We start from the raw sequence: 13,942 nt of genomic DNA, 5'->3' as shown, positions 1-13,942 counted from the left end.
CATTCATTATCATTGGCATAAATTTATTATAATTCAATAAAATTGTGTCACGCCTTTTATTTATTTTTTCTTTAGTGAATTTCACTCAATTTTTTAAGTGCCGACAAAAATGTCATCACAATAATAAGCCCGTTAAAAATACCAACATGCTATTGATCTAAGGTGCATTTGAGTTGACGTCCTTACGTAAGATTTGAAATTCAGACATTATGAATAAAAAAAAGTTCACGAGAAGGAACATCCTATTAAAATTAGTCTGTTAGATTCTTTTTTTATCATAAATTAATCATATCGATAAGATTAATAAATACTTTACACCAATAATACAGTAAAAACAAAAAGTTTAAGTATATGTATCAAGTACTAACATTCATCTTACAAATGGATATATGTTTTCAATTAAAAATGAACAATGCCATTCATTGCACGGATTAACATTCATAACTGTGACTGTACATGAGATTTTAGCCAGAGACACGCTCGAAATTTCTTGTTCATGTCAATAGCTGTGCACAGTGCAAAGTTAGATCACAAAACCTGTCTAAAAAGCATTATTTGGTGAAAATTCAATCACAGCAAACCCAACAAACAAATTGGGATTCTGCGAAAATTTCCCTTCTGCCTAAAGCGTGACAGTTAAAGAATGTATATTTATTTGCTTATGTTGATGAACTTAATTCATCATCTATAGTTCAATCAATACTACACGTGTTGCAAAACACCACACAACTACTTGGTTTCTTTTCATCCAAGTAAGATGAAAAAAATCACATCCAACTCATCCAAGCTATAAGGAAGAGTAAAGACTATTACAGCATCTTTGTCCATGTACCAAGAAATGGAAAAATAGCAATAAGCAATCGCAACAACAGAGGTGTGTCACTTTTTCTTTCTCGTCTACTCAACCTACCACCTTCCATAGGCTTCCTTTGTGATCCATTCATAGAACGGGAAGACTTTGTCGCCGGTCTTGACCTCTCCAAGTCATCCCATCCACCAAAACTCGTCTGTGCTTCTCCTCGGCCACCACTATCGACTGAACCGTTGTTCTCAACAACCCATGATTGATACCCTTTTCTGGTTTTCTGGTTTTGTTCTGGTTCTTCCTCAACTCTGGCACTACGGCGGGGTTTCCTCCTCGTCGTGTTCTTGCGTTTTGGTTTGCTCTCTGGCTGCCCCCATAGTTTCTCAAATGCTAGTGCAAGTGCTGACTGACCAAGGGGCAGAACTAATGCCATGAGGAAGGCTTTTGGTCCACTGGCTAGCAACCATGATGCGAGGATGACAGGCAGTGTCCAACCGTAGGATTTGAAAATCTGCATTTTGAGAAAAATGAAACACATTGCAAGACTTCATCTTCATGCCAACAAAAATGTTTACAATGCATATGTGCACACAGGTAAGATGCTGTATGTTTGCAAAAGAGGAAGATTACCAAAAACATTCTGGCTGCTTAATTTATAATTAAAGCTTTTGGACAGTATTATACTTTTACATGACAAAGCAATGGTGGCCATATATTCACACAACAGAATATATACAAATACACAGGTGAAATTGTTGTGGTATAAAACTCTGATCCTAGGTCAGAGTAGCCTCCTTGAAGAAAAGGGAGAGATTGAAATCTGACTTAATTCCCATTCCCTCTGCCAGTAGTTACAATAGTTTATATAACATAAGCATATTCCATAGCCAATAGGAAAATGCAATATAACAGTTTTGCCATTCTGTTATTGCTTTCTAGAAGTAGAAAGTATAACCTACAATCACCTAATATCTAAATGGAACATATGGAAATATTGAGCTGGCTGCTGGGCATAACTCTTAAGAAGGTGGACTATGAGATAGGCTTTGATACCATCTTAATAAGGTGGATGATGAGTTTCACTCAACCTAACAAAAATAACTTGTAAGATGAGAATTATTTCCACTTATATACACCTTATTGGTCTTATTATTGGTCAATGTGGGATCCTCAACAATAACAAATATAAACTGACAAATAAAATGGGAGTAACTAGACAACAATTACTTTGGAAACCTTTTAGAGTCTTCAATGCATCGGATAATTAGAAAAAAGTTGGGGATGATTTTATAATGATACTTAGAGCAACATCCATATAGTGCCTTAAAATAAGAGATAATGTGGAAACTGGTATTCATCTAATAACTTCTTTAACTCTCATAGTGATGGATGCTCTAACAACCAAGTAATTAGGACATCTTTGTTTCCTGAATAAAATATATTGAACAGAATTTAGCATCTGTAAGCATATTCCTAAATCGTGAAGCACTTATACAGTTTTTATCGCTCAAGAGATGACTTCAACAAAGAATCCACTGAAAGTCAGTTGTCTGCCAATTTTATAAACATTTTGACATATGTTAGACATGGACAAATATACTCATTATCAAATCAAAAATCTGTCATATACATTAAAATGTATGAAAATGCGATGCGAGGAATGGTTTATTAGGCACTCACAGCTACATTTCCCATTACAGTGGTTACATGTTTGGAATTTTGATAGAAACTGAACAATATTATTACTATTATACACTACACTAGAACTAAGAAAGCAACTGATGCCAGAGAAAGAATGAATACAAGTGTTTCTCTCAGGATTTCAATAGCCTGAAATCTATCCCCAACACCAATTTCTCGCTTGGCAGAATGCCCCTAATTTTCTCTCACCATCTCTGTCAAATTTCATTATAAGAGTCTAACTTAAGTTTACAAAATCAACTTAAAGATACAGTCTTATATAGACTATTTCTTGTGAGGTGAAGTTTGTAAAACTAGACATTTGCAGGTCTATCGATAATAACTTGATAGACCTAACAATAATCAATAATCGATTGGTTATAAGCTTTGATATATTCTGATACCACCTTAAGATAGTAATTTGAAGTCTAACTTGACTTTACAAAATCGACTTATAAGATAAAAATTGATCTCTACTTATATACACTGTTATGATCTCATCTTTGATTGATGTAAGATCTCCAACAAACCAATAACCAACTCTAGCTCCCTCGCTAACAGAACGTCAGAAACCTGCCCATTGGGTCAAGAATCTACAGAATACATCGCATAAAGCTTCAACAGAAGCCATTGTTCAAATATAACATTTGGTTTAAGAGTTAAGGCATTACTTGCAGCTTCTCTGATAATAAGATCAAATTATATGTATTTATGTCTGCCCCAACAAGTGTTTCAGCTTTTGTGTATATGGCATACCACGTTCTTGCTTCGGTTCCATGTATTACAATCGTTGGCTTACTAGAAATTATGCTATCTGAGACATTTAAGGTCCAAAGCAAAAATGCATATCCACAACAATCACACAACTCTCTTTTAGAAAAAGAAAGTTATATTGAATGGAGTTGCACTCGGTGAATACTAACAGAAAATATGCACTTATACTCATGCCCGAACAATGTGGGAAATCAATAGTGTCTTTAACACCTATTTTCACACTGTAACAGTTATCCAACGACAAATATAATCCTAATTTAATCAGGAACGGCAGGAAACAAGAAAGGAACAGAATCTCTATAACAGAGTATAGAATGGTTTAGTTAACTAAGTTTACAATCCTAAGTAAATAAAACGAGTTAACTCTATAACAAACTCTTTCCTAGATAAACTGGAGTATATTCGTGTAAACTCTCAAATCAAAAAGCGAGTTAACAATTTTGAATTCAAATGTAATTTTTGTCCCATTGACTACACACTGTTAGGGTTTTACCATGACTCAATGATCTAAAGAAATCAACCTTTTTAAAAATATTTTCACTTTAAGAAATATGTTTTTAAGATATTATATAGAATTTGATCATTTATGTAATTTAATCCTATTTAATATTATTACTGTACCATAACACGTTATTATTATTGTAGTTTATGTTTTACGGAGTTGAAATGTTGGAATTATACATATAACTTATTTTACACAAAGATTCAATAAGAATTCACTTTATTGCCATACCATATCAACGATTTGGATGATGTAATAAAATCATTAAATCCTATTAGATGTATTGGTCAGTGCATATAAATTAAATTCAAGCGTATAAAGTTTATTTCCTCATGCAACTAATCTTAAAATTAAAAGACACAGGAAATAGTAACCATTTACTCTTCCGATATACTTCCATCTGTATCCACCGATTCCAAAAATTAAAAAGAAAAATATTCTCTATGTCAAAAGTAAATAAATAAAAAACGCCAATTTTTCTCATAAACGACCCACTTCTTCCACTTAAAAACAAAATTGCATCATTCAAATAAGCAAATAATATTTAATTACCTTTTTCTCCAATTACATATATCTTGCCTTTTAGTCTCTACAATTAAAACTTTTTTTTTTTTAGTTCCCATGCATATCACTTTTTCCTTTTTAGCACTATAATCGCATAAACTTTTCCTTTTAATCCCTATAAAACTAAATGATAGATACTAAAAGGGAAAAAAATAATATGTAGGAACTAAAATAGAATGTTTTTAACTATAGAAATTAAACGGTAAAAAATTTATGAAACTATTCAGAAAAAAAAAAATAATTAAACCAAATAATAATGGCCAAATCTCGCAGTCGTGGGAATATATGGATATACAGTAGGAAGCAGTTACACACGTGATGAAGAAAAATACAACCAAAACACATACTTCTCACATAAACAAGAAGAAATTATTAGGCGATATTGACTCCATGATCTTAACTGGTCTCTACATAATATATAATAATTAAGTGTTATTATTTTTTCTTGTAGATTAAAAAGTTTAAATGCATGTTACCTAGTAATTGACCAGAATTATGAACACTTGCTAATCCAGGAAACAAAATAATTAGGTGATTTTAAACTATATAGTGGTAACTAGTCCCAACATGTAATCAGACACAAAAAAACAGTAAAATTGAGTTAATTTAATTAAAAAGGCTAGCTAAATATTTTGTCATCCAATGATAGATGAGGAGAGATACGCTTCCTTTAGAGTTAGTCTAACTTCTAATTCGTCAAATTTTAACAATCTTAATACATAAATCAAATTTATAATTTTAAGAAATTTACAAATTATTTAATAACACATCAAATAGTTTTCAAATTTCTTAAAAATTTATAGCCTTAATCGTTTGATATAAAGATAAAATCATTTGATTTGTGGTTATTGTTGGAGTAATTACATAATATAAAAGTGTTTAAGCATGAAAAAATTAAACTAAAATTAGTTCACCTGGACAATCCAGACACTATCAGTGGCTTGTTCCCAAATCCCACTAGAATCTTCTTCTTCTTCATCATCGTACTCATCGAATTCCCCGTTCTGATCAGACCACCAGCGTCTCTTCTTGCCATACCCATCTTCTTGTTCTCTTTGCTTTCCATTGGGGGGTCGAAAGGTTTCGGCGTTGGAATCCCAACGTTTGGAGCAAGAGACGAGGGAAAGGGAAAAGGGTCTGGCGCCAAGGATTGGGCATGAAGAGGGCTTAAGAGGTTGAGCCACGAATATCGAAGCGCGCCATAACTGCTCATGAACGTGACTCTCCATTCCACACCACACTCTTCATTATCTCTTGAGCTATTATTTCGGAAAATCCTAAAATGTTTCCACTTCTCATAACTAACTAATAGACGGGAATCTTCTACAATTCACCAAATTATAAATTATTTATTATTTTACATTATTAGTGCATAATAACTTTTTTTTCTTAATAAATAATTTGTCAATTTTAGAAGAGTTTTGCAAAAAAATATTTCAATATTTTCCATTACACTTATTTTTGTTAGAGGCAAGTCTGGTCTAACTATGACACTATAAATAATAAAGTTTAAGAGTAAATTACATTGATATTTATGATGTTTTGTCAAATTGCATGCACACTCTATTTTTTATATTAATTTTTTAATTGTTTAAAAAATATTACATAATATTTTTAAACATTTCACAAATATCTTTAATTATTTGAAAAATAATACAGTGTGTCATTTGTGAAGAATGTTATAAATATTATTAAAAAAAAAGACTTATGTACAATTTCTCGAAATTTGAAAGAATATCAATGTAATTTCCTCAAAAGGAAGAAATTGATTCTAACTGGTTTTGAGGGAAAGTAATTTATGTTTAAATGTTAATATTTTAAAACTAAATTAACATTAGAGTTTCGTTAATTTTAAAAAAAATCTGCCAGTTTCTATAATTCTGTAAAAATTTTAATTAGGTCCTTATAGTTAAAAATACTTTTAAAAAATTTATAATTCAAAAATTTTGTAATTAAATCCTCCATTCACTGACGATATTGAAATTCCTTTAGCTCATGCTAATTAGATATATTAACTATCTTTTAATATAACATTACTCTTTTAAAATATAAGGAAGTAAGCAAATTAAGTTAAAAGTTGTTCATGCAGAACTGCATGCTACTTTGGCATATAAGGAAGTAAGCAAACAAAATGATTTCCGTATACTAACATTATAGTTCAAGTGACTCAAATTTTGCAGCAAAAAGAAAATGTATTTTGAAGTTTGTCATTTCATTATGGTACGAAACTTCACACCTTCAGCCTCAGGTGCTGATTATTTCATAACAAATGTTACATAGAATAGAGCATGTGATTGATTCAATGTATGACTCGTGTGACGTGACCCAAGAAGGAAGCAATATGTAGGCTAACATTAGCATTAGCAAAAATGTTAAACACAAAATACAACAACATTCGGGTCAGCAGATCTTTCGAAAATGGGGAGTAAATAATTTATACACCACAAGAAATGAAAAAGAATTCCTCAGCAAATTGCAGCAGGTGCATCATGATAGGTCCACTAGCATCCCCTTCTCATTTCTAAGGCACCATTGTTGAACATTTCAGAGCCTTCCGAAGTTTCTATTAACCTTGTGCACGTTTTCCTTGAGCCAAGCTTACACGCATAGCCCGTCCTTCTAGTTCCTGAAGAGCCCAATTAACATAAAAGCAATGAGCAAAATAACATTGAATTTTGTATCCTATGCACTAGATACACAAGTTAAAAGGCTTTAAATACACCCTCTTATATGCTTTCACTTAAAAGAATAAGCATTAAATGTTTTCTTTCACAATAAAATCTTTGTATTTTATCCCTTCATCTATGAACTTGTTTTTTTATCATGATATTGATACAAAATATCTATTACTTAAAACAATGACTAATCTTTTTGAAGGACTATGATCGCATATAAGATCGGTATTCAACTCCCATTATAGTCTATTCATACATAAGATAAAGATTCAAACTCTAAACAATTTGGTCACAAGTCTCTACCACTAACAATTAAATATTTGAACAATTTATGTGTTTTTGGTGTCATTCTCTAATCAAAATTAGAGTTTCATTTCATAACCTATACGAATCTTTAATGCAAAACATTATAACACCAAATTGTATCTAAGTTTTGTTTGTGGAAATATTGATATAACAGTTATCAATGCACAACCAGAACAAGAGTGAAGGGATGGAAAGAAGAATATATACCACATCATTCAAGGCTGCAAGGGCAGATTCCATCTCTTCTTTTGTTGAATAGCAAACGAAGCCATAGCCACGCGACCTTCCAGTTTCTCCATCATACAAGACTCTAGCTCCAACCACATTTCCATATTCTTGAAAGGCTTGTGTCAAACTCTCATTAGTTACAGTCCATGAAAGGTTCCCAACAAAAAGCTTGTTTTCAGTTTCAGGGTACAAGGGCTCTTTTGGTTTTGGCTTGTTAGAGAAGTTCACCCTCAAAGTTCTGCCCAGGAACTCCTGAGAAGTTCATTCACAAATTTCATCATGCAAAAAACAGAACAAACCAAATGAACACAGAATGTGAGCAAATGGTGGACAAAGATAGGAGGAAGTGATCCTTACTTTTCCATCAAGATTTTCTATTACTGTATTACAATCTTCAATGCAACTCATAGTCACAAATGCAAAGCCTCTACTTTTTCCAGTTTCTCTGTCGTAAAGAACCTACATATATATGTAAATAAATCATTAACATTACTGAAAATTAGGGAATGCATCAACTCCACAAGATAATCAAATCATAAAATGCAAGTTTGAGGGATGTATGTTAACGAATAAATGCTCTAGTTATGGAATAAAAAATCATTATGTAACACATTATAAAGAGGGGTTGTCAATGTGATTAATAGAAGCTCAATAGAAAGAAACAATGACCGTATAGATGAGAAGAATGAGACTGATAAGACCACTAGAGGAAGGAAATCAAGGTAGTAAAAAACTGTGAAACAATGACCTTATAGATGAGAAGAATGAGACAAGACCACTAGAGGAAGGAAAATCAAGATACTAAAAAACTGTGAAGGCTTATCTCATGAAGATGAAGTAACTCTTGATTAACACGTTAAGATAATGCTAAATTGCTAATCTACTATTTTATTTCTTTTACTTTAAAATAAATTATCAAATTAGAGAATATTAATTAGAAATGAAAATTTTGTACTTCTCTTCCCCTCCAAAGTAAGATGCCTTTAAAAGCATAGTAATTCAAATCAAAGAAATTTATAAATTCACTCCTAGTATACTATCTCAATTCTCATGCATTCAATTTCAAGCTACTTAATTGACTCATGCAGATAAAGTTGTAAAAATATAAGAATGAGTAAATAGTTTTCAAACTCTTTAAATTATCATTCAATCACAAACCACCACACACATATATATACATATGGTAAGTTTGTTAAATTTTTAACTACAAAAAATCATACCAACAATGATATATGATTGGTTGATAATACAAAATTTTAGACTGACATGTATACAAATTAAAATCTATAATACCTCAATTAGTTCTGCACTACCATAGTCCTGAATTAGCCCTGCAAGTGTTGCACTATCAACACTATAAGGCAAATTCCCAAAATAAAGCTTGGTGGCAGCAGAGGATTCAGAGTCTTGTTCTGCCACCCCTTCTCCTCCATTCTCTTCCACTTCTTCTTCATCTAAACCAGCATCATCAGCCACAACAACCTCTTCTTGTGCAACAGCAGCAGAAATTCTAGGCCCCCACAACTTGTGTGAAACCGCACCCCCAATGGACAAAGGTTCCAAGTGTGGCACAGAAGCAACAAACATGCGGTTTGAGGGCACTGTAGTCATGAGGGGATCGATGATGGAGCAGTTCTTGGAACGAAGACATTTGACAGTGTTGATGGAAGAAGAAAACAAGGAAGCTATGCCTGCAGCTGTTGCAGCCATGTTGTGGTGATGACACTCAGAAGTGTTACAACTTACGGGTCGATTATTTTAGTTGTCCTAGAGAGAAAAGTGGATTGTGTGTGTGTTGTGTTTGTGATTACGTGGCATGATTGTGTCCACTGTCTAGTGATGTAGGAAAGGATATGTCAAGATAAGATAGATCAATTCATCTCGAATAGCATAGGTACATATTTATTTTTCTAAGATGCAATGAAATGTGTAATGTATAGTATAACATTGGTTATAGACTTATAGTATGGGCTATTAGCCTCTCATTCTAATTTTCACCTTTTGTATTTCTTTTCAAGAGTTTCTCAATATTGGCTATATTTATTTGTCTTTTCTATTTTAGTGTATTCCCCGTGAATAATATTGCTGAATTAAAGAGTAAAAACATTATTATTAGATTAAAAAGCTTGAATAATGTCACTGGTTGTGTTTATAATTATGAAAAACAGATAATTATTTTAGTTTAAATATTTTTTTATTCCATATTAAATAATAAATTTTGACTTTGATTTTTATAATATTTTTAGTTTTTAATCTCTATAAAATTTAAAAAGCCAGTTGACATCTAAAAGTTGTTGATTAAAAATTGAAAGTTGCTTTTTTTATTAAATTATAAGAATTTAGTAGAATTACATGTAAACGTAGTTGATAAATATAAAATAACAAAAATTACCCATATTTACATTATTCTTTTATGTAATTTTTAATTTTATTTTATCAACAAAATATTAATTTTTAATTAATTTTAAAATTTTGTAATTTTTTATTTAAAAATAAAATATTTTAATTACATTTTTCTTATATTTTACATTTTAGTATTAATCTTATATTATATTTTAGAATAATTTTAACCATTAAAACCAAATTTTAGTTTCATAATTTTATTTTTGATTAACATTGATTTCTAGTATAAATTTTATCGTCATGTATTAAATTCAAACTATACAGGATCATGATAATTGATTGATGATGAAAATGATATATAAGAAGAGATAATTTTATTTATTTTGTAAGCATGATATTGATGTGAAATACCTACTATTAAAAGTAGTGACTAATATTTATCGATGATCATGAATGCACACAAAGTAAGTATTTCATATAAGATAATATAATAAGTGTTAATCACCTATAGACTGTCGGTATAAAGTTATTTATACTGATAACCAATCATATCTTTTAAATTATTTTATTTTATTTTTATTTTATTAAATAAGCAACTAACATGATACTATTAAGAGATATGATTGGTTGCCGTGTAAAAAAAACTATTAATGTATAGATGATTAACTCATATAATAATAACTATAATAAAAGTCCCACATGACTACATTGCTCAGAAATTGATGCTAAAAAAAATTTATAAACACTTTCTTTCTTTAACTCCTTAATCAATTGATGCATTTTTTCGAGGACAAATTCATAATAATCTAATGAGTATCAAAGCTCACAATACCTTAAGTCCTTAATTCATCAAGACGTTTTTTTAAGAAGAAAATCATGACGATTTAATGAGCGTTAAAGTGCACAATATCTCAAATGTGATGTTGATAGATTTACGATCGGAACAATTATTAACAATGCGATGCCACTAGAATAATTATTAACAATTATTTAAAAATATTATCAAATTCTACTTCAATAGTGATTTTCATGTTTATATCACTATTTATACAAGCCAAAATATTACTATTTATGAGTTGAATAGTTTTAAAGATAATACAATTTTGAAACTCATTACAATACAATAAAATTTTTAAACTTATAGAAAAAATGAGCCAAATATAATAAAAAAAATTACAAAAAAAACATAATAAGTTTTATATTGTTTTATCGAGAGAAGCTAAAATATTTTTTTTATATAATAAATTTTATCTGTTATTATTCTTTTAAAGTTTTATATAAGTTTAAAATAATAAAATATTACTTTTTTCATTCATTATTTAATTTGTTCCATGCATCGTATGAGTACATGCACTAGTAAAGTATAATTGACAAAAAGTAATTAATGTTGATATTTTTTTATTGTAATTAATGTTATCTTAGACTTTAAAAACAACAAATAAAAAAAATAAAATCTTATTAAAAATAGATAATTAAAAAGGAATAGAAGTAGTATTAATTGTAGTAAAAATAGTTGATAGATGAGTTTTCTCTATTGTGTTAAGCATTGTGACACCCTCTATCATACACATAATAATATTCAATATAAATGGCTTCTTATCTTAAAATTGGATTCATGCATAAAAATTAAGTAACAAATTCTTGTTAGAATATAAATATTAAGTGACTCATGATCATAATTAATAGAACTGTTATAAGTTTCAAATTTCTAATTATTAGCTTTTAATTGAGGAATCAAATTAAAAGAGCAGTTACATTCTAAGTTTATGAAAGAGTTTTTGACCTTATCTATATAAAGTATGTGATGCTTCATTAATTCACACATTCAAACAAGACAAAGACTATAAGATGTCTCTATTTTCTCTAAATTTTCTTTCTCTAATATTTGTATGGGTTTTTGTATGAAGACCAATGACTAAGTTATAAATATTTTATTATATTTATCGTAGAGGTTCATCAACTCCTCCCATCAATACAGAAATACAACTTCAAAGTAAAACATAATTAGTAGTCCAACATCATGTGTCCTAGAAAATAAATAACAGTAATAAGAAACAATCATAATCTACACACCGATAACACATATTCTATTAGAGCACTTCCCGGAACAAAGACTAAGCCTCATCACCAGCATCATCAATGTCTTAATGAGTCTCACTTGCAACAACATACATAAATAACAACACAAAAACAAAGAAAAGTGAAAAATATCTCACTTTGACTCACAATGTAAAATAAGGTTGAATAGTCAAACATAGAGAATATAACAAATACATCCTTATTATGTATAATGTACAATTGAATATTCATAATAAGGTATCAATAAATCATTCACAATCATATTTCATTCATCCTAAACACTCAATAAGCAATGCATTCACACACGTGATGAAATGGACACATGCTATGATTTACGTGCTTGTAGTGCCAATCACAATATATACACAATTTATATATATATATATATATATATATATATATATATGTATTGATTTGTTCATTTGTGAGTATATGATACATATCACATAAGGCTCAATGTTATATCATGTTTTCAATATACATACTCAACGAATTGTCTTTACAACGATTTACTAATTACATATCATTTGCATCATTCAATCATTCACAACATTACAATCCACATTCAATTCATTATCGTCAAGGAGTATCGGGAATAACCACATTATTCATCACGAGCTACCACAAAGAGTAAGGCGACAAGCAAGGGGTGGTGTTTGACAACTACCAACTTGCATTTAGCACAACACGCCCAAAAAGCATTTGTAGCTCTTGAGACAACTCATGCTTGACGTGACTCACTTGATGTCCAATAAAATAGGCACAGGGAACCACCTAGAGCGCCTACAACCAACAAGGACCAACACACGCTCGACGCGGGTGGCATAAAGAGCTAACTCTACTCTCGATCATGTTGGCTTCATATTAGAAAACCAAAACATGTAAAAAAAAACATGAATTTTACCATTTATGTACAACATTTCCAATTTGTCACTTCAATCGATAAAACATTTCAAAAAATCATGTTTATATTAGAGGGGCTTGACAAAAGGGAAAAGCTGAGAATTTCTTGGTCTATACCAATGATCAATAAAGTTCAAGGGATTACTAAATGCATGATAATCATTAATGGACCTACCCTAATTATGGCCTAGCTCAATAAGATTAGTATAAATAATGATGTGTAGGAAGAGAAAAAGATATTTTTGCATTTATTACAACATTGATTGCATTGATTCGTCCCTTTTGTCTTCTTCAAGCAGGTATAACTAAAGACTACTTTTATTATCAAAGAAAAGGATAATATATTTTGAACCCTTCCAGTAAGATCAACCAAAGACTAGGAAAAGACTAATGTGAATACTATCAGGATGAGGACTTATTGGACGAGAACAAAATGATAAAATTACTAACGTGCCCTCATATAGGTACAATGTTATACATCAAAAGGCATGAATTTCATAAAATTACATACTTTTACTCACTACTCACACAATATGACCCAAACGCATTCCTTTAGGATTCCCACAAGAACCTATGGGCAACTCAAATAATACCAAATCAATTTAATATACAAAATTAATCATACATACATACAAATATCATCAATAAAAGAGTTGAAGAGTCATGTAAAAGACAAAATTCAAGGAGTAGAAACAAATTGGGATTTTCCCTCATACAATGCATATGACAAACAAGAGGTTGGGGGTCAACCTCACTACTCAACAATTATCCCACACCCTAGAGAAAGATTACTCACTTGGGCTAACCTCATTACTCAAAAATTATCCTACACCCTAGAGCAAGATTACTTGCTTCCTCTTCCCTTACCTTGACGAATATTAAGAAGAAGGTGTGAATTTCTTCATAGCTTGAAATGTAAAAGTGAGAATGTGATGGAATAACACTAAGGCCGAGAAGACCAATTGGTGATATATTAAAGGAGGCAAGAGGAATGGGTTAGTGAGGCCACTTTTGGACCTTAGCTCCTAATCATCTAGAGCACCCCATAATACAAGGGTAAAAAGGGAAATACAAGGGAAAATA

At 30.6% G+C, this 13,942-nt stretch overlaps 2 protein-coding genes across 2 annotated transcripts; both read right to left on the bottom strand.

Annotated features, from left to right (window-relative positions):
- Positions 1 to 636: 636 nt before the first annotated feature.
- On the bottom strand, positions 637 to 5,613 carry LOC109808568 (uncharacterized). The gene is made up of 2 exons (XM_020371615.3): positions 5,240 to 5,613; positions 637 to 1,316 (listed from the first exon to the last, which is right to left on the bottom strand). Exons 1-2 carry the CDS (start codon positions 5,552 to 5,554, stop codon positions 810 to 812), a joined length of 822 nt encoding a protein of 273 aa, XP_020227204.1. The 5' UTR covers positions 5,555 to 5,613; the 3' UTR covers positions 637 to 809.
- A 1,045-nt stretch (positions 5,614 to 6,658) lies between these two features.
- On the bottom strand, positions 6,659 to 9,292 carry LOC109808461 (RNA-binding (RRM/RBD/RNP motifs) family protein). Its single transcript, XM_020371479.3, has 4 exons — positions 8,828 to 9,292; positions 7,892 to 7,993; positions 7,514 to 7,786; positions 6,659 to 6,951 (listed from the first exon to the last, which is right to left on the bottom strand). The coding sequence occupies exons 1-4, from the start codon at positions 9,242 to 9,244 to the stop codon at positions 6,892 to 6,894; spliced, it is 852 nt and encodes a 283-aa protein (XP_020227068.1). The 5' UTR covers positions 9,245 to 9,292; the 3' UTR covers positions 6,659 to 6,891.
- Between the last annotated feature and the right edge of the window lie 4,650 nt (positions 9,293 to 13,942).

Source organism: Cajanus cajan, chromosome 7, assembly GCF_000230855.2.
Source record: "Cajanus cajan strain Asha chromosome 7, NIPB_CcT2T_4, whole genome shotgun sequence".
NCBI classification, from domain to species: Eukaryota; Viridiplantae; Streptophyta; class Magnoliopsida; order Fabales; family Fabaceae; genus Cajanus; species Cajanus cajan.
This window is presented reverse-complemented; position numbering and strand designations above follow the sequence as displayed.

Excerpts from the sequence above, each read along its gene's own strand:
- LOC109808568 (XM_020371615.3), bottom strand. The coding sequence starts at position 5,554 with ATGGAGAGTCACGTTCATGAGCAGTTATGGCGCGCTTCGATATTCGTG. Across the intron at positions 1,317-5,239 it reads ATAGTGTCTGGATTGTCCAG|ATTTTCAAATCCTACGGTTG; the intron begins GTGAACTAATTT and ends CTCAAAATGCAG.
- LOC109808461 (XM_020371479.3), bottom strand. The coding sequence starts at position 9,244 with ATGGCTGCAACAGCTGCAGGCATAGCTTCCTTGTTTTCTTCTTCCATC. Across the intron at positions 7,994-8,827 it reads GTAGTGCAGAACTAATTGAG|GTTCTTTACGACAGAGAAAC; the intron begins GTATTATAGATT and ends ATATATATGTAG. Across the intron at positions 6,952-7,513 it reads TTGCAGCCTTGAATGATGTG|GAACTAGAAGGACGGGCTAT; the intron begins GTATATATTCTT and ends TGGGCTCTTCAG.